This window comes from Schistocerca gregaria, chromosome X (genome assembly GCF_023897955.1).
Source record: "Schistocerca gregaria isolate iqSchGreg1 chromosome X, iqSchGreg1.2, whole genome shotgun sequence".
NCBI lineage: Eukaryota > Metazoa > Arthropoda > Insecta > Orthoptera > Acrididae > Schistocerca > Schistocerca gregaria.
The window spans coordinates 517,785,216-517,805,974 of NC_064931.1; the positions used below are offsets into that span (position 1 = coordinate 517,785,216).

Sequence of the window (20,759 nt, forward strand, 5' to 3'; positions counted from 1 at the left end):
CACTTATTGTGAGTCATTCTATTTTGTGAAGGTCTTTTTTTTTATGAGACCTTACACACTGATATATTCATTAATGTGTATGACATAATGTTTATTGAAAAGTAATTAACCTATTTTCTTATTCACTACAGTATATCTCGTGATGGTAACTTGCACATACATCAAGCTGATTTAGACTCTGCTGGAATTTATGCATGTGACGCAGAGAATGATGCTGGTATTACAGAAAAACTTTTTTATGTTATTGTTCATGGTAAGTCAAATCAAATCAAATTTTTATTACATAACATGCCTCATTCAATCAAAGATTGTTACATAGGTCACTTAGCAATTGTAAGACTAACATACAGACTAATAAACTAATCTAAGGTGACAATACATATGTGTCACTGTACATAGTAATCATTTTTTTTTAATCTATGGTTATAACCTATAAGGTGTTACTTTTTAGAGAGATACTATATTACATGATTATCATTCAAGAAACCTTCCACACAATAGTAGCATTTTCTTTTAAATGACAAAAATTCCGTCTGATTTCATTGATTACTGATAAATTAACTACTATGCAAGAGCCTCCATACCCATCAATTCTACAAAAACCTGGTGGGCATTTCTAGCCCGGAAGTTTATTGAGAAGACTGATATTTTCAGTCTTATTTATCGATGTATGTAATTTATACAGATATAGAACAAGTCAATTTTTATTTGGACATATTACCTTTACTGATTGTTTCATACTTTCTAACAGAATTTGCACTTCATTAATCTCACTGGTCATTCCTTCAGAAAAACCTCCAACGTTCAGATGCGTAATGAAATTACTACTGCATACTGGTACATTATCAGGTAAAGCATCTTTCAAAAACTAGTTTGTTTACAAGGTAAAGGAATTTCCTCTGTGCATTGAGTATTTCTTCTATCTTGTGAGAGTTGGCCCAGATCCGATTGGAATTAGCCCCTTTCACTAGTTTCCATGCTTATAGGTACTTTAGGTGTGGCTTGTTCACTTTTTCAGCTGTTTTTGTGCATTATTTTGTCATTGCAGTAAACACCATTTGATCCTGCTGTCATAACAACACAATCACTTTTAGTAGAAATGGCACTTTCTTGTTCTGCACAGCTAATCACATTTTCAAACTTCACTCCAGGATTTACAAAAGCCGAGACACTCATATTTTCCTTTGCATCATCTGATACAAAGTTTGAAACATTGCATTCATAGCTATCTTCGTATATTTTGACTATCATTCCATGATGCATTTCTTTTTGTGTTGCTGCAGAACTGTTCTTTGCGAATTTCGTATCAGTTTTTGATGGTCCACTTTTGCATGTGATTTTAAGCACATCAGTGGTATCTTCTACATTTTGCGATGCAGGCTTTTTATTGGTTGAATATTGAGTATGTGTAGAACATTGTTCCTCATCTACTGTTGTTAACATTGTTCCTCATCTACTGTTGTTACACAGTATTTTTCTAAGTTTTCCTTTCTTATCATTTTAGACGTAGCATGTTTCTTGGTTAGAATGTAGCTAAATGTTTTGAAACACTAATTTTCTTCCACTTTTAAACTATTGCTCTTCCCCAGATTTTTGCACCTGTGCTCTAAACCAGTACATTTAATCTGTAATGCCTCAATATCACTTTGCAGAACTTGAATTATTGAATCCTTGTATCTGATAATGTTATATACTCTTTCCACATGTTCCCATTACATGGACATAACACGACCATAAGTAATCCACAGTCACCAATTTTATGTTTATTTTGCAACAGTTTTTGCTGAAACATCATTTATAACATTTACACTGAATACCTTTCCTGACTTTCCCATCACACAGATTACAAATAGTACCACTTTTTAATTCACTTGTATCAGAGAAATTTGCACCTACTAGTTTGATTGGTTCCACCTTTGTTTTTTCATGTTTCATTAAGCAGTGGTAAATTAATTTTAAAGATTTTTTTTTTAAATATTTCCTCTTTCTGATGATACACTCATAAAAATTTACTTATGCAAACAGTTCCTTTAAATTAATCTTCAAAAGTAAACTGAAATTAGAAAATGTCATAGTGCTACTTGTTACAGCAGAAATGTCTGTTCTCTCTCTCCCTCCCCATACTATTCTTCACCAATAGCTCATCATGGAATAATCTCCTGTTGGTATGTTAGATGTGTGTCTGATAAAGTTATGGAGTGAATTAATTATGTACAGGAACACATAAGAATAACCTGTGAATCAAACACCATGCATAATGCAAAAATCCTCAGCAAAATATGTCCACTTTTTCTATAGTACTGTATGGCATCTTTTCTGTTATGCTGGTGACAGCTCCCTTAGAAGTATGGTTGCCAAACCATTCAACATTATGACGGACAGGTGGCAGTTGATCATGGACTGTTACATGTGATGAAGCATTGCAGTGGAGTACCATACAACTTGAGTGGTTGTAACAGTTATTGCAACCATGTCCCTATAAGTGTAGAGTGAAGTTTGATAAACTTTGTGGTTCACATGGGTTTATAAGAAATCTGTTAGTGTCAGTGCCCAAGACTGTGCATTGAAGTAGTCCTTAGAAATTCGTGGAAAAGGTATTGGTGTCTTATTATATTGAAACAAGCTTGCTGATAATCAGCAGCACATCTTACAGATAGGGGGAGAAAATGTTAAAGGAAAGTTTTGTAGAAATCTTCATTCAAACTTCAAAGAAAATTAAAGGAAAAATGGAAACTGTACTTTGATATGCTTTTTTCAAAGATAAAACACATTCTGGATTAACAACACAAGTATAAAGCATATACACTCCTAGAAATGGAAAAAAGAACGCATTGACACCGGTGTGTCAGACCCACCATACTTGCTCCGGACACTGCGAGAGGGCTGTACAAGCAATGATCACACGCACGGCACAACGGACACACCAGGAACCGCAGTGTTGCCGTCGAATGGCGCTAGCTGCGCAGCATTTGTGCACCGCCGCCGTCAGTGTCAGCCAGTTTGCCGTGGCATACGGAGCTCCATCGCAGTCTTTAACACTGGTAGCATGCCGCGACAGCGTGGACGTGAACCGTATGTGCAGTTGACGGACTTGGAGCGAGGACGTATAGTGGGCATGCGGGAGGCCGGGTGGATGTACCGCCGAATTGCTCAACACGTGGGGCGTGAGGTCCCCACAGTACATCGATGTTGTCGCCAGTGGTTGGCGGAAGGTGCACGTGCCCGTCGACCTGGGAGCGGACCGCAGCGACGCACGGATGCACGCCAAGACCGTAGGATCCTACACAGTGCCGTAGGGGACCGCACCGCCACTTCCCAGCAAATTAGGGACACTGTTGCTCCTGGGGTATCGGCGAGGACCATTCGCAACCGTCTCCATGAAGCTGGGCTACGGTCCCGCACACAGTTAGGCCGTCTTCCGCTCACGCCCTAACATCGTGCAGCCCGCCTCCAATGGTGTCGCAACAGGCATGAATGGAGGGACGAATGGAGACATGTCGTCTTCAGCGATGAGAGTCGCTTCTGCCTTGGTGCCAATGATGGTCGTATGCGTGTTTGGCGCCGTGCAGATGAGCGCCACAATTAGGACTGCATACGACCGAGGTACACAGGGCCAACACCCAGCATTATGGTGTGGGGAGCGATCTCCTACACTGGCCGTACACCTCTGGTGATCGTCGAGGGGACACTGGATGGTGCACGGTACATCCAAACCATAATCGAACCCATCGTTCTACCATTCCTAGACCGGCAAGGGAACTTGCTGTTCCAACAGGACAATGCACGTCCGCATGTATCCCGTGCCACCCAACCTGCTCTAGAAGGTGTAAGTCAACTACCCTGGCCAGCAAGATCTCCGGATCTGTCCCCCATTGAGCATGTTTGGGACTGGATGAAGCGTCGTCTCACGCGGTCTGCACGTCCAGCACAAACGCTGGTCCAACTGAGGCACCAGGTGGAAATGGCATGGCAAGCATTTCCACAGGACTACATCCAGCATCTCTGCGATGGTCTCCATGGGAGAATAGCAGCCTGCATTGCTGCGAAAGGTGGATATACTCTGTACTAGTGCCGACATTGTGCATGCTCTGTTGCCTGTGTCTATGTGCCTGTGGTTCTGTCAGTGTGATCATGTGATGTATCTGACCCCAGGAATGTGTCAATAAAGTTTCCCCTTCCTGGGACAATGAATTCACGGTGTTCTTATTTCAATTTCGAGGAGTGTAGTTAAAAATAAGCGCTAGTGTACGTGGGCCCCACATCAATTCACTCACCAGATAGAAGTGATAGTGTTGAAACTTTTGGCTTACATAACCATCATCATTATCATTATCATCATCGTCATCATCCATTGTCATCATCATCATCATCATCATCAGCTTTATGCATCCAAGTATATCCTGTCACTTTCCTTGTGTGCATGTATTTTCCATTATGTTCTTTTATCATAAAGTATCAAGCAACAAATTTCATTTGCTCAAAAACTAAAACCAAATTAGGTTGCTCTTATCCCTCCACGTGGAAAGTTAAGTAGTTCAGAAATGTACAGAATGACACCCATTAACTTAATCAAGTACTTAGACCTTTTGTATACATAGATACAATGATTATTTATTTAGCATTTAGTAATACAAAGAAGTGAAATATATGTAAATTACATAATTTACAAACTAAATATAACTGAAACACTAAATTTACAAATTATATCTAAGTTTTCAATCCACTCAAGCTCTGCCTCGGTCACTTCAAAGAAGTCTTATAGATATCCATGGTAAGCTCATCTGCTATAGCTTGTTATAATGTGTTTGACGGTCTGATGTTCACTGCCACTGTGCCATTGAGAAGATGGAGACTTTCCCCATTAGTGGAGGCTTTTGCATAGATGCCTGGCCTGTATAAATCCTGTTAATTGCCGCCATAGCTTGTCACACTAATTCTGTGCTGGCTGGTCTTACGACAATCTGATATTACTCATGGTCAATGCTGTTCTAAAGTTTTCTCCACTTCATGTTGAAATCCACTGCTTGCAGGGGTTCTGCCAATATGATGGATAAGTGGCTGGATATTAATAGGGTCAGTTTAAATGCAAGTACATGAGAGAGGGTTAATTAATTTTTCATATAACTTGAGAAGGGTGTTCTGTCTTCTCAGATCTAGTGGTGTAATGTGGCTTATAAAAGGTAACCAGTAATGGAAAGTAGACTTATGTATCCTGTTATTGTCCAAATTTTTGCATGTGGCTGAACATTAATTTTTCTGATTTGTGAACTGCGAAATCATGCTGGAGCACAATATACACCATCAGAGTAGACAAGTCTTAAGGAAGAATGTTATAGCATATTAGCTCTTGTACCACATGAGGTACCATTGCATGGTCTCAACTTTCCTGTGATGTTTTCTATGTGTTTTTGTAGGACAAGGGTCTATCAAGAGTTACACTATCGATACAATTATATATGAGAACAAGGTTCTCATGACCGTATGAAGTTTTACAATTGGTGCATCTGTAACTGAAAAGTCATGTATCATGCTCTAGTGGCATAGAGACAATGGCAAGACGAGCAGTGGGAGAATGTTTTTGATGTAATTGCCATGAAAAACAATTCTGATTATTATAGTCTCTGCAAAAGTGCTTAAGACAAATGACAGTGAACTGGAAAAAAAAAAAAACTGTGTAATGTAACTGATATGATCATTGCTTGCTAAGAAGTCAGTGTGATACATACAAACAAGAAATAAAATAACATTCCTGAAATATTCAAAATGTTAATCTGTGTTACTAAAAAACTAGTCAAGAACAAAGTAGATACATTTGCTCTCATAACACATAATGAGTAATTCAGAATATTATTGAATGCAAGAAATATGAGTTCAGTTGTAGTTTAAAAAGGCATTTCACCCAAGATTACTGCAGTTATGATTTAAATGTAGCATTTTGTATCTGTGAAGCCTTTTGAATTTCAAACCAAAATTATTTGTCAGTACCATAAAATAAGATGATAAATTAAATTTGTTGCACATTTCATGTTTTATCCTGCAAGTTATGGCTTATTATTTATTCCTTGTCAGTCTTTATTTTTTTAATATACCTTGAATGATGATAACTGCACAATTAAAGATATCTTAAAGTATTTCCTATGACAGTTGCATACTTGTACACCACATAAGAGGAAAACATTTAATCTGTTTATTGGTTCTAATGTGATTATATGTTTTCTTTTTATTTTAATAGCACCTCCTCAAATTGTTGATGCCATACCATCGAAGATTGAACTAATGGCTGGTGAAAGCCTTTCTGTGGCTTGTAGTGCTTATGGAAGTCCAATGCCACACTTAAGTTGGAGGAGGAATGGCTATACAATCCTAAGAGGGGAAGGTATGTTGATCTGTAAACCAACCTGTGTGTCTAACTTTGTTGCAATATGGTCAGTTCTGTTGTATAAATTACATTTGTTGTACTATAGTATGTGTACATATTTGTTATTAGTATACTATGACACCTCATTGTGCCACATATGGTAGCATCTACTGCTCATGGTGCGGGGAGGGGCATAGCAAACACACATGGACATATGGTCGCTCAATTTACTGCTTCCTACCACATAGACAATAGAGAAACATTTCAGGGAAAACTTAGAGCACATTGCACTTAGATTTTCTGGTAAAGTTATAGTATTAGTGGGAGATTACAAATATAGACTGAGAGACTCAGGGTTAAGGGCAGGTAACAGGAACAGTGAAATTGTTCCAAATATCTTATCTGAAAATTAAGCTGAGCAATTGATCAGAGAGTGGACTCATTAGTGAAACACTGTACTTCTCATGGATACAAATGACTCATAACTTTTCTACTCAGTTAATTTAGAGCACAGAATTTGCAATCATAATACCATAATAGCATTGTTGACTACATTTGTAAGTAAGAATACAAAGAACAATAGAAGATATGGTAGAACAGTCCACAGGTGCGCTGCCAGGTCATAGCATCCGGTGGGGGACTATGAACCAGCAGTATACCTGTGGACTGTTCTCTCAGCTAATACACTGGAAGAAACTGAAGAATCACAAGGTAGGAAGATTCTTTCTTTGTTAATATTCTGTAGGGAGTACCCTATGTATTGTTACATGTTGACTTTGAACACATTGCTTCCAATGCCTTTTCTTGGTTGTATATATGAGAGCTTTGTATTCAGTTTTCAGTGTTCTATACAACAATAGCCTATCCTGATCCTAAAGCTCTTTGATAAAATGTTTGCTTCTGTAGTAAACATGTTTTCAGATTAGTAAGCTCTGCACACCAAGGTGTATTGAAATGTCTAGCAATTTTCTGTATTGGAATGGCCACACTTTGAGTGTCTTGTAAGACAGTTGTTGGTGTCTGTGCCATGTAGTCTATGCTGTGGTTAGCATCTCCTCATATTTAAAGGGCAATTTCTGCATTTAACATTCCCCCTTTAGCCTTTCTTAAATGAATGTCATATAAAAACACCTTTCAGCTGACTAACTTTCCGATTGTTATTTTATTGAATAACTAGTTTCAGTGATATATTATGCCATCATCTGGCCCTCTGACCCCTGACCGAAGTATAGCAAGATTCCTGCCTCTGGTCCAGTCAAAGTAGGAGCCACCATTCAATGACTGCCATCCATAGATTATTGACAAAGTGATCCTTTTGACCATCGCTTGCCAACTCCTTTGATCATCACTTGCTGATTTGACAGTCTTTACCGAATGGCTGGAGTCCCGCAACCATCTGTATACAAATGGACATACAGAGACTTGATGTGGTGTACCTGATAATTGGACATTGCTAATGAAAACAACTAAAGGAAGATAACAGTAGTGATTGATTTCAATAGGTGTTTTGATTCAACATTCTGTACTGAACAGCCGAGGTCCCACAACCATCTGTATAGAGATGGACATACAGAGAGTTTTTGAAATAGTATCAAATATGATTGTGTTCCCTTTCCATATTCCTTCATTGTAAATCAGGATCCAACAAATCAAACATAACCACTTTGTAGTCACCTCCAGTAGCATGCTGACTGACTCTCCAAGAGTTCATTTTGCTGCAGCACCAGCATAGTTTTCATATGTGGCTGGACAGTCCACTCTGTGCAGTACATGGAAGTTTAATTAATTAATTACTTCCTGCATTTGTATTTGAGGATTTTGTGTTAGTGTCCATTACTATTATATGTGATGAACCCCAAGCATAATGAACTGCATCTCTCAGCCCTTCGATGTAAAATTCACTGTTGTATGAATATTGTATGTAAATCCTCATTAGAGTTAGTTTACTAAGTGAGGACTTCAAAGTTACTATTGCAGTGTGTGTGTCACAGAGTTGGGGTATTTTTTGTACTTGATCTAATTTTTGGAAAAGTGCTATTGTAGCTCTCCCATTCGGATAACCTACAATTTTCATTACGTTAACTGCAAACTGAAGAATCCTACTGTTTTTTATGTATGGCTCTTGAATATATACATCATAGATGTTGCATCTTCAACTAATTTATGTATTTCAGTCATTACTATCATACAGGACATCACATTTGTTTGTAACATGTGCATTGCCAAGGATGTTTAGTAAACCATAATGTTTCAGCAAACATTAGGAGAAATCAAACTAGATCCATCCATACATTTTGGCAAAGTCTTTGAAAGTTTGTTCCAGGTCAGGAATCTCTTGCATCATTTTGAACACTTGCCTCAGGAGTTTTCATAGCTGTACATTTGTTGCTAGCTTGTTCACTTTGAACTGAATTTGGTCAGTTGCTTCAGCTTTCTGACGAAAGACCACTGAGCCACCTCTTGTGTGTGCCATGTGTGTAATGTGGCACAAGGATATTTGAAATGTGTTGATGTCCTCCAGTCTATTTACCCATAAATTATGTTAGAGATTTTTATGCATGTCATTCAGTTTCTGTTGCATGCCTGCTGCTGATGTAATGCACATTGAGGGCAGTTTTAGATTCTTGACAGATTGTGGCTTATCAGGTGTAACAGCTTCTGATAATTCTGTAGAATCAGTGTCAGTCCCACTAGATAAGACTCGATGGAATGTTAGAGTCTCCAAATTGGTAGCACTATCAGTACGACCATGTCTAGTATCAAACTGTATGGTTGAAACTGTCCTTCTAGTTGATGTCCTGTTACTTATGTAATGAGTCTCTTATCCATACAGACGTAGTCAGATGTAAATTGCCTGTTGTAAAGTCACTTCATAAAAGGAGATAAAATTTCTCTACCACAAGGACAACAACTAACAAGATGTCTGCCCTTGTATGTCTATACTCTGCAAGTGGAGGGTACTTCTGGTACGACTAGCATTTCCCTCTTCCATGTTCTGTTTGCAATTGATGTGTGAGAATAATGACTTTGTATGAACCTCCATATGAGCTCTAATTTCTATGAGCTTCTCATTGTTGTCATATCATAAGACAAATGAGGAAGGAAGTAATACATTTCCCTACACTTCTTCAAATGTGTGCTGTAAGAATTTCAATGGTAAACAACTCTGAGATACATAATACCTCTCTTGAAATGTCGGCCAGTGGAATTTGTTTAGCATCTTTGAAATGCTCTTGCACTTCCTAAATGATCCCATGACAGAATGATCTCTTTCTCATTGTATATTCTTTATGTCTTTCATTAACTTGAGCTCTTAAGTTTCCAAAATTGTTGTGCAATGCTGAAGAATTGGTTGTACATGTGTTTGTAGGTCACTTCTATGATGTGTGAAATACATTACATTAAGATGATGAATCTTAACCTAACATTTGCTTCTCCTACAGGTAATATTATGTCATTATTCCACTTTAGGTCACTCTTGAGTATTAATCCTAGGTATTTGATGATTTTTCCTACTTGTGACTAATTGTCAACAGTAATATTGAACAGTTATAGATCTCTTCAACTATTTATGCACAATATGTTACATTTATTTACATTAAATTTCTGTTGTCAGTTAGTTACTTTTTTAGATTTTCGTATCCAAAATTGTCATAATGTTTGAGCAGGAAACATATTCCAGTATTTTATAACAGTCCAACATCAGCAATATAGGCCTACAATTTTAATACATTTAGCAGCTGTGAGTATAAACATGATAGAGATGATAAACGGGTATTCAGTGGACAAATATATTATACTAGAACTGACATGGGATTACATTTTCATGCAATTTGTGTGCATAGATCCTGAGAAATCAGTACCCAGAACAACCACCTCTGGCTGTAATAACGGCCTTTTTATGCCTGGGCATTGATGCAAACAGAGCTTGGATGGCGTGTACATGTACAACTGCTCATGCGGCTTCAACACAATACCACAGTTCATCAAGATTGGCATATTGTGAAGAGCCAGTTGCTCAGCCACCATTGACCAGACATTTTCAATTGGTGAGAGATCTGGAGAATGTTCTGGCCAGGGCCGCAGTCGAACATTTTCTGTATCCAGAAAGGCCCGTACAGGGCTTGCAACATGTGGCTGTGCATTATGCTGCTGAAATGTAGGGTTTCACAGTGAACGAATGAAGAGTAGAGCCACAGGTCATAACACACCTGATATGTAACGTCCATTGTTCAAAGTGCCATCAATGCGAACAAGAGGTGACGGAGACGTGTAACCAATAGTACCCCATACCATCACGCCGGGTGATACACCAGTATGGCAATGACGAATACACGCTTCCAATGTGCGTTCGCTGCAGTGTCACCAAAAACGGATGTGACCATCCTGATGCTGTAAACAGAACCTGGATTCATGATAAAAAATGATGTTTTGCCATTCGTGCACCCAGGTTTGTCATTGAGTACACTATCGCAGGTGCTCCTTTCTGTGATGCAGCGTCAAGGGTAACCGCAACCATGGTCTCCGAGCTGATAGTCCATGCTGGTGCAAATGTCATGCAGATGGTTGTTGTCTTGCACACATTCCCATCTGTTGACTCAGGGATTGAGACATGGCTGCAAGATCCATTACAGCCATGTGGATAAGATGCCTGTCATATCAGCTGCTAGTGATACGAGGCTGTTGGGGTCCAGCACAGCGTTCTGTATTACCCTCCTGAACCCACCGATTCCATATTCTGCTAACAGTCATTGGATCTCGACCAATGCGAGCAGCAATGTCGCGATACGATAAACCGCAATCACCTTTATCAAAGTCAGAAACGTGATGGTACGCATTTCTCCACCTTACACGAGGCATCACAACAATGTTTCACCAGGCAATGCCGGTCAACTTTTAACACTTCTACTTATTTATTATCTACTCGTCGGTAGGGAAATCCTCAAAACTTCAAAGACAGATGAACTGACTTATCAAAAGTGCATGTCCTCTGATGTTATCTAGAATCATAAGTAGAAGATTAAAATGAAATTTTCTTGACATAACTGAAATATTCATGGATTGCCTGGATCTTCATGAAGTGTGTGGTTTAGAGTGAAAGTGATCAGTTCCAGTTTTAAAACATTTATTCTTCCGTTCATAACAGCTGATCAAATCTATCATGACTCATTGCAAAGAGGTCAAGTTGTACAGTATGTCTTCGTAAAACAACTGACTGGTTCACAAGTTAAGAAAAATACTTTTCACATTTTTAAATCTTATTGAAATAATATTCAAGTAACTAACACAGGTTACACTTTGAGACATCAGGTCAAAACTGCCCATCCCAGCAGTCTCGCTACTTCCCTATTTATATATGCTAAATAATGGATGGTCACTTGGACCATTATTACTTAATAATGACAACATATTTTTAATCGTATTTGTAATTGAAAGTTCCAAAGCTAAGATGTTCTGATCACACAGAATAATATGTCTAAAATTACAGAATTGAATAATATGTGAAATTTATTATGTAAAAATGTTTAAATGTGAAAATTCCATCTAAATATGAGTACAAGAATGAACTTCACAAAATTAATTAATACATGCTAATTACACAATGACTCACATTCCTGACAATTATTGAAGCAAAGAGGGTAAAATGAAACAGGTTTTAATTGACAGACTTTGTAACAGATGCCTAGAATTTTATAATTACACTTATATCTGGTTACAACAATACGAGTTTAATTCATAAAGTCATTAGATGGAATGTTATTTACAGCTTTCATCCTAAATTTACTTTTTAAAATATGTGCCTTCATTTGCAAGTGACAGAATAACTTCTTGAATGAGTAAACTACATTCGTAAACGTCCAATTATTTGAATAATTATGGTTTGTGATTAATACCATATATTTTATCCTTACTATTTTCACTAATTCGAGTCTTTCCCATTATTACAATGAATGCCACAGTTTGTTAAAATACATTGTTGTTTGTTTTATTTTGTAATAGCGTCTGCTAATTAGTCTCCAATTTAGTGTCATTTTTATGAAATTCACGAATCACCACAATACCAATCATTTTAAAGTGAGGTATTGTACTACACAATGTCAGGGAATTGAAGTTTTCATTAAGTCTTTGTATATTAGGTATATTACAAACTGCTGTTTGTGTATCAAAAATCAGTTGGAAACTTTCCTCATATCAGCACATTGTAGATGTCGCCAGTGGCGCCAACCTTGTGTGAATGCTCTGAAAAGCTAATCGTTTGCATATCACAGCAACTTCTTCCTGTCGGTTAAATTTCACGTCTAAATAACAATAATAGTTTCAGGAACAGAAACTACTATACTACTTAGATCAGCAAACTTTAAATAGCCCGTAGGATAACCATTAACACTGCCATGTTATACTGCACTCAGTAACTTTAAATTTGACTGCAAAAAGTTTTACACTTATACATAACATCGAATGCTACCTCAAACTGACAAGCTGGAGGTACCAACACTCATAATTTAGCAACCAATAGAAGTTTTTAAACATTAACCATTTCTCATTGAAATGAGGAACATGGTTCACAGCAGACTGATTAGTCAGTAAACAGAAAAGGTACATTGTTCTAGGAAAATACAAATGGGTTCTTGAGCTAAGAAGACTAGCCCATTAAAGTTAGCAATTGAAAGTCAGTTAAGAGTGCTTAATCCTTTTAGTGCCAGACTTTTTTCAAAAGATCATGTTAAAATTGCCATGCGATTATACAGTAAAATGTACAGTAAAATGAGGACCCCTGCCATACTTGCAATTAAATCTAAACTAATGCATAATGGAATGTAATTTTTTAATTTTTAGGAAATGCTGCTGGCTAGAGTAACATGTGCAATACACATTGTCAAAGAACATTTTTCTGAGAAAAAAAGTATTTTCATGATGGGGCTTATAAAAAAATTAAAGTTTTGATTTCAGTTTACTCTGAGACCCATCAAATGATGATATAATCAAAATTTTCAGGTATATATGGAATCTCTGTGATTTCCTTAACAAAAACATCATAAAGGAATACAAAATTTTTATTTCACTAAGGAAAAAATCAAAAAGAACATAACATTACAAAAAAATTGTTTTGCTCTGAATGTGTTCTCAGTTCTTCAGTAATAAATCACTAACAAATTTGAGGTTGTAGTTATGATAACTACTTGCACACATGCTGACCAACACATGAAGGATGCAGTCCTTTCTTGCAACAAACACATACCGTTCGTGAATGCCGCTTCTTATCTTTCATAGAACAAACACCATGGTAGCATTCCTTTCTCTACACCGTATACTGTTGGAGCAGGTACATTTATATCTATTGCACTTGTGGTTGCAGTCCTTGCCTGAAACCACTGTTGAGAAACTTTGCAAATGACTATTCTGTTAAACTTCACCCATGTCAGTGGTTTGTCGCTGGGGTTTAGGCTTTCCTTATACAAAACATCCTGGAAATTATGCTGAACACTACCTTCTTCCCCATCTTGACAGTCCTCCTCTCATCTAAATAGCAGAACACGATCATATCAGATGAGTCAATGCCACCCATATACTTACTATATTCAAAAATAACATCTGGTTTCTTGACCGACTGTCTATTGCAAATTGTCTTTTCTGATGATGTAGCGGAGAATGATGTACTCACAAAGAGGACTGGATATTTCTGTGATTTCTTCTGTCTGAAGCCACAGAGAAGTATAAAAGATTTCTTGAAATACTTTAGCTGACCTACAGCATAATTCGACAGAAGACCACGTGTCAGGAATTTTCTGTTTCTTCTAATAGTTCCTGTTACATAAGTGCTGACTGAAAACAGCTTTTCTGCCAGAGGAATAGATGTAAAAAAGTTATCACAAAACACATGGTAACCTTTTTGCATGTAGCTCCCAAGAGCTAGTAGTTTCATGATGACTACATATCCCATTCTCTTTTATTTCGTTTTTGTCATCACTTTTTGCACCGCGATATGCATAAAACCCTACGCAGTAATTTACTACTGAATCACACAGCATCCAAAATTTGACTCGCCATCTGTGATGATGTTTATTGGGAAGGTACTGGATTAGCTGTGAGTGCGTCTTTGTCCCAACAGGACTTACATCAACATTCAGTTGCTGGTGTGGAGTTTAGTAGCGACGGAACACATTGTTGGCAATATCCACCAACACTTGAAATTTGGCTCTTGGATCATATAATGGGTGACCAGGAGGGTGAAGTTTTGAATTGTCTACAAAATGTAAGAACCGCAGCAACAACTGAAACCTATTGCATGAAAACATTTACGAAAACCACGGTGTCAACAGGTTTGCATCAGTTGACCAATAACTAAAAATCGTCGGTTTTTTTATTACTCCCATATTCAAAATCACTGCTATAAAAGCCCTCATTTCTGCTACAGTTGTTGGTTGCCACTGTTTGATTCTGGAATTTGGAGATAAATGCATTGACTGAATCACCTGATGAGCGTATCTGTTAGTCTCAGTCACCATAATAGTAAGAAGCTGCAGCGAGAAGAACAAATTGAAAAAAATCAATTGGTGTGACGTTTGCTGGTATATGTTTAGGGCCTGGTACTTCTGCATAAACAAAGCTTGGAGGAGGCAGATTATCTGATGGGTCATCCATTATTTCAACAAAAGTATTTGCACAGCAATTCAGTTGTGTTTGGTCGTCATCTTCGTCGTCATTTGCTGACGCACAATCGTCACTTGAAGAAGGAAACGACAAGTCCTTTTCTCCACTGAAGATCTCATAATCCAATATACTTTCTGCAAATCCTGCAAATTCATCTTGACTTCCACTACTTATCATATTATTGTCTAAGTCACTTGTATCGAACCACAACTTCTTACTTGACGATGCCATGCGATCGATATGCTGTGCCTTCGACCCTCCTTCTGCGTCTTGGCTAGGAAATACTAACAACTTTGCCTTCAAGCACAGAAAAAATTAATGAGAAGGGCATCACAATCAGATCGTTACTGGCATTTTTTGCTGAAAATATGGATCATGATCAGATCGTATTTCGCACTAAAAGGGTTAATCCCATGAATTAACAAATATAAAAGGCAATTTATAAAGCAGTAAATTTTCATCAATAAAATCACAGATCTAGTCTTCCACAAGTAATTAGGGTGGTTTAATAAGAAACAGCAACCAGATTTAGTGCTACTAAAAGAAAGTATAAAGTATTCAAGGTAAGGGCCCCAGCCTACTAAAATTGGCAAATGGAAAAATGACCATTAGAAGCACAGTAAGCTCAGTTCTAAGGAATAGTGTATGAAGTCCTTAGCAACTAATTGGGGCACTCTGGCGGATAACACTAGCCCAATTTAGTGGTAGGAAAATTTTGAAATAGCTATTCAAGCTAAGTGTGATGTCTTACCTACATTAACAAATGAAAATAACTCCTTTTTAAAAGAAACAGTAACCTTAAATCCATTGTAGGAACACTAGCTCCCACAAATTAACCAATTCAGAAGTCAATTTTTAGAACGTAAAATCTAACCAAAATAATAGTGGATGTTGCCCTTAACAACTAGTTAGGGCAATCTGACAGGTAACTCTAACCCATTTTATTGTAGCAAGATTTCTGACAGGTAACTCTAACCCATTTTATTGTAGCAAGATTTTTAAACAGTTTCCCAGAGCAAGAAAGTGATTCGTACTAGAGAACTGTTTACGGGATTCACTTCTGTCACTGCACTCTTATATATATATATAAAGATTCCATCACTTACCAAATGGGAAAGCACCAATTGATTGGGTGGGGGGGGGGGGGGGGGGGAAGGCCACACGCAGAAACACACACACAAAATTTCGAGCTTTCACAACCGGTGGATACTTCATCAGGAAAGAGGGAAGGAGAGGGAAATATGAAAGGATGTGGGTTTTAAGGGAGAGGGTAAGGAGTCATTCCAATCCTGGGAGCGGAAAGACTTACCTTAGGGGGAAAAAAGATAACAGGAAGAGAGGATATATTGAAGGGCAAGTTCCCATCTCCGGAGTTCGGATAGGTTGGTGTTAGTGGGTAGTATCCAGATAACCCGGACGGTGTAACACTGTGCCAAGATGTGATGGCCATGCACCAAGGCATGTTTAGCCAAGGGTGATCCTCATTACCAACAAACACTGTCTGCCTGTGTCCATTCATTCGAATGGACAGTTTGTTGCTGGTCATTCCCACATAGAAAGCATCACAGTGTAGGTAGATCAGTTGGTAAATCACGTGGGTGCTTTCACACGTGGCTCTGCCTTTGATCGTGTACACCTTCCGGGTTACAAGACTTTCTCTTTTTGTTTGTAGAAGTAGTTTCACTTTGTATTCATCTTCCCTTTTTCCGTAATCTACCATACATTTTATCCTACCTAATTATACTCAATAATACATAATTTACTTCCAAACCATTACCTAATAATTTTTAACGTTTTCAACATTACCGCTGCTATAAAATCCACTGTTCCAAGTTTACAAACATTTCGTGTAAACTCGTGAATGCTATTTCACAGCTTCAGTTCCTTTCCCCCACTAAACAACCATCTCAGCTATTTCCAACAACTTTCGTTTTATTTCCATTCCCGTTTTTCCCACATCACCGATCATTTTTTAGCAGCTTCCCACAGGTTTAAACGTTATTATTTCTTCGTCAGACAGTTGGTAGCCTCATTTTCATAATCTGCCAGCACATAACCAGTCTTTTGAATACATTTACACGCAGTTTTTTCGAAATTTTCCTGAATTTCCCCACCCTTTAACATGTTTTGGAGACAACACAACTACCTAATCTTTGCACCCATTGTTGTTCACCAACCTAAGTTCAGCACAGGATCAACAAAGTTCATCTCAAACCAACACTTTTTCGACATTTTTCGCACCTTTATCTCTATTATTTTCACTTTAACCTCATGTTACCCTTTCCATCTTCTAATACCATGTCAACCTCACAACATCCCTACAACAACCCATTAAATTTTATTTACATTCCCCCCACAAACATGCCTTCACCCTAGCCAGATTACGCTCCCACATTTTATTAACTCAGGCTTGTCTGACATTTGGCATTACCCCCAAAGGCCTCACACTTAAAGTTCCCATCTTTGGCTACATCCTTCTTTCCATCGGTCCTTATACCAGTTCCAAACTGCACAATCCATAGCCCTCACCCGCCTAATCCTTCACCTATACATCGACTCGGCCAATGAACACACCTGTCAACTCCTATCCCGAATCAAAGTCCTCAATCTTTCCTCTCCCACATCCACACCGGCTGTTCATAGCATCCTCCTACAGGCCAACCGCAAATTAGAACAGCATGCCACCCTCACCTCAAAAAACTATCCAATCTCCTGGTTTCTCACCTCTGGAAAGGCAACACACTCACCCTCCACAACCTTTCCAACAAACCTCAACCTCCTCTCATTGCACACAGAGACAGTCTCTCCCATCTACTCAATCTCCCACTTCCAGCTCTACTCCCCCCAACACCTCAAAATTCTAGTCAACACAATCTGGAACCACAACACCTCAATTCAGTAGTTAACCTTTCCTCCAAACCTTTCTCAATCCGAAACCTCTGTCCTATCCAAAGGCCTCTCCTTCAGCCCCACTCCCAGTTTCAACCAAACTGCCTTTGTCAAAGATTTACTGTCCTACACTCGTAGTCTCTGCTGGAAATATCACTTTGCCACGAAGAAAAATAATCCTGATCCCACTCCTAATGATCTAACTCCCCAAGACACTATCCAAATTCAACCCTGCCTGGAAGAATTCCGTCCTCCATCACAGCAGGACCTACCTCCTCTTCCTCAAAATCACCCTCTCCAAACCTTCCAGGAATTTCTCACTTCCAGCCTTGCCTCTCAATCTTTCTTGAAAAACCTTAATACTACTCCCAACATTACCACAGCCGAAGCCCAGGCTATCCATGATCTGAAGCCTGACCAATCCATTGTCATTCTTCCAGCTGATAAGGGTTCCACGACTGTGGTACTTGATCGTCGGCAGTATGTGGCTGAGGGACTACGTAAGCTTTCAGACAACTCTACATACAAAGTTTGCCAAGGTAATCCCATTCCTGATGTCCACCGACACCTCGCACTCCTACCTTCTACCTACTTCCTAAAATTCACAAACCCAAACATCCCGGCCGCCCCATTGTAGCTGCTTACCAAGCCCCCACAGAATGTATCTCTTCCTACGTAGATCAACACCTTCAACCCATTACATGCAGTCTCCCATCCTTCATCAAAGACACCAACCACTTTCTCGAACGCCTGGAATCCTTACCCAGTCTGTTATCCCCGGAAACCATCCTTGTAACCATTGATGCCACTTCCCTATACGCAAATATCCTGCACCTCCAGGGCCTCGCTGCAGTGGAGCACTTCCTTTCACGCCGATCACCTGCCACCCTACCTAAAACCTCTTTCCTCATCACCTTAGCCAGCTTCATCCTGACCCACAACTTCTTCACTTTTGAAGGCCAGACATACCAACAGTTAAAGGGAACAGCCATGGGTACCAGGATGGCCCCCTCGTATGCCAACCTATTTATGGGTTGCTTAGAGGAAGCCTTCTTGGTTACCCAAGCCTACCAACCCAAAGTTTGGTACAGATTTATTGATGACATATTCATGATCTGGACTCACAGTCAAGAACTACTCCAGAATTTCCTCTCCAACCTCAACTCCTTTGGTTCCATCAGATTCACCTGGTCCTACTCCAAATCCCATGCCACTTTCCTTGACGTTGACCTCCATCTGTCCAATGGTCAGCTTCACACATCCGTCCACATCAAACCCACCAACAAGCAACAGTACCTCCATTATGACAGCTGCCACCCATTCCATATCAAACGGTCCCTTCCCTACAGCCTAGGCCTTCGTGGCAAACAAATCTGCTCCAGCCCTGAATCCCTGAACCATTACACCAAGAACCTGAAAACAGCTTTCGCATCCCGCAACTACCCTCCTGACCTTGTACAGAAGCAAATAACCAGAGACACTTCCTCATCCTCTCAAACCCAGAACCTCTCACAGAAGAACCCCAAAAGTGCCCCACATGTGACAGGATAGTTCCCGGGACTGGATCAGACTCTGAATGTGGCTCTCCAGCAGGGATACAACTTCCTAAAATCCTGCCCCGAGATGAGATCCATCCTTCATGAAATCCTCCCCACTCCACCAAGAGTGTCTTTCCGCCGTCCACCTAACCTTCGTAACCTCTTGGTTCATCCCTATGAAATCCGCAAACCACCTTCCCTATCCTCTGGCTCCTACCCTTGTAACCGCCCCCGGTGTAAAACCTGTCCCATGCACCCTCCCACCACCACCTACTCTAGTCCTGTAACCTGGAAGGTGTACACGATCAAAGGCAGAGCCATGTGTGAAAGCACCCACGTGATTTACCAGCTGATCTGCCTACACTGTGACGCTTTCTATGTGGGAATGACCAGCAACAAACTGTCCATTCGCATGAATGGAGACAGACAGGCAGTGTTTGTTGGTAATGAGGATCACCCTGTGGCTAAACATGCATTGGTGCATGGCCATCACATCTTGGCACAGTGTTACACCGTCTGGGTTATCTGGATACTTCCCACTAACACCAACCTATCCGAACTCCGGAGATGGGAACTTGCCCTTCAATATATCCTCTCTTCCCGTTATCCACCAGGCCTCAATCTCCGCTAATTTCAAGTTGCTGCCACTCATACCTCACCTGTCATTCAACATCATCTTTGCCTCTGCACTTCCGCATCGACTGACATCTCTGTCCAAACTCTTTGCCTTTAAATACGTCTGCTTGTGTCTGTATATGTGTGGATGGATATGTGTGTGTGTGTGCGCGAGTGTATACCTATCCTTTTTTTCCCCTAAGGTAAGTCTTTCCGCTCCCAGGATTGGAATGACTCCTTACCCTCTCCCTTAAAACCCACATCCTTTCATCTTTCCCTCCTCTTCCCTCTTTCCTGACGGTGAAAGCTCGAAATTTTGTGTGTGCTTTTTTTTTTCTTTTTTTTTTTTATTTTTTATTTTTTATTTTTTTTTTTAAATTGTGCCTATCTACCGGCGCTTTCCCGCTTGGTAAGTCATGGAATCTTTGTTTTTAATATATTTTTCCCATGTGGAATGTTTCTTTCTATAGGAAATTGACCAGAGATAGGACTTCTGTGACAGTGACACTGCAGCAGCAACTTCTTGGTCACTCCCTGAACCTTCTTACCTGCAGCCACTGATACCACATGCCTGCCCCAGTTGTAAAGACAAGCTTCCCTCTGGTTGTTGAGAATGAAATTATTTCTTGCAGCCTTCAATTTGGCCTTTAGGTCATCTGGGTCTACACACACTGACAAAAGGTCATTGAGGGACTGAAAATTATTCA

The 20,759-nt window shown here is 39.4% G+C and overlaps 1 protein-coding gene across 1 annotated transcript in view; it reads left to right on the forward strand.

Moving 5' to 3' along the window:
* LOC126298209 (hemicentin-1-like) overlaps positions 1 to 20,759 on the forward strand; it is a 748,827-nt gene that overhangs the window by 381,083 nt on the left and 346,985 nt on the right. The window contains exons 27-28 of the mRNA XM_049989513.1: positions 132 to 253; positions 6,233 to 6,376. Of these exons, the coding sequence (XP_049845470.1) occupies positions 132 to 253; positions 6,233 to 6,376 (266 nt within the window). The remainder of the gene's footprint in view (positions 1 to 131; positions 254 to 6,232; positions 6,377 to 20,759) is intronic.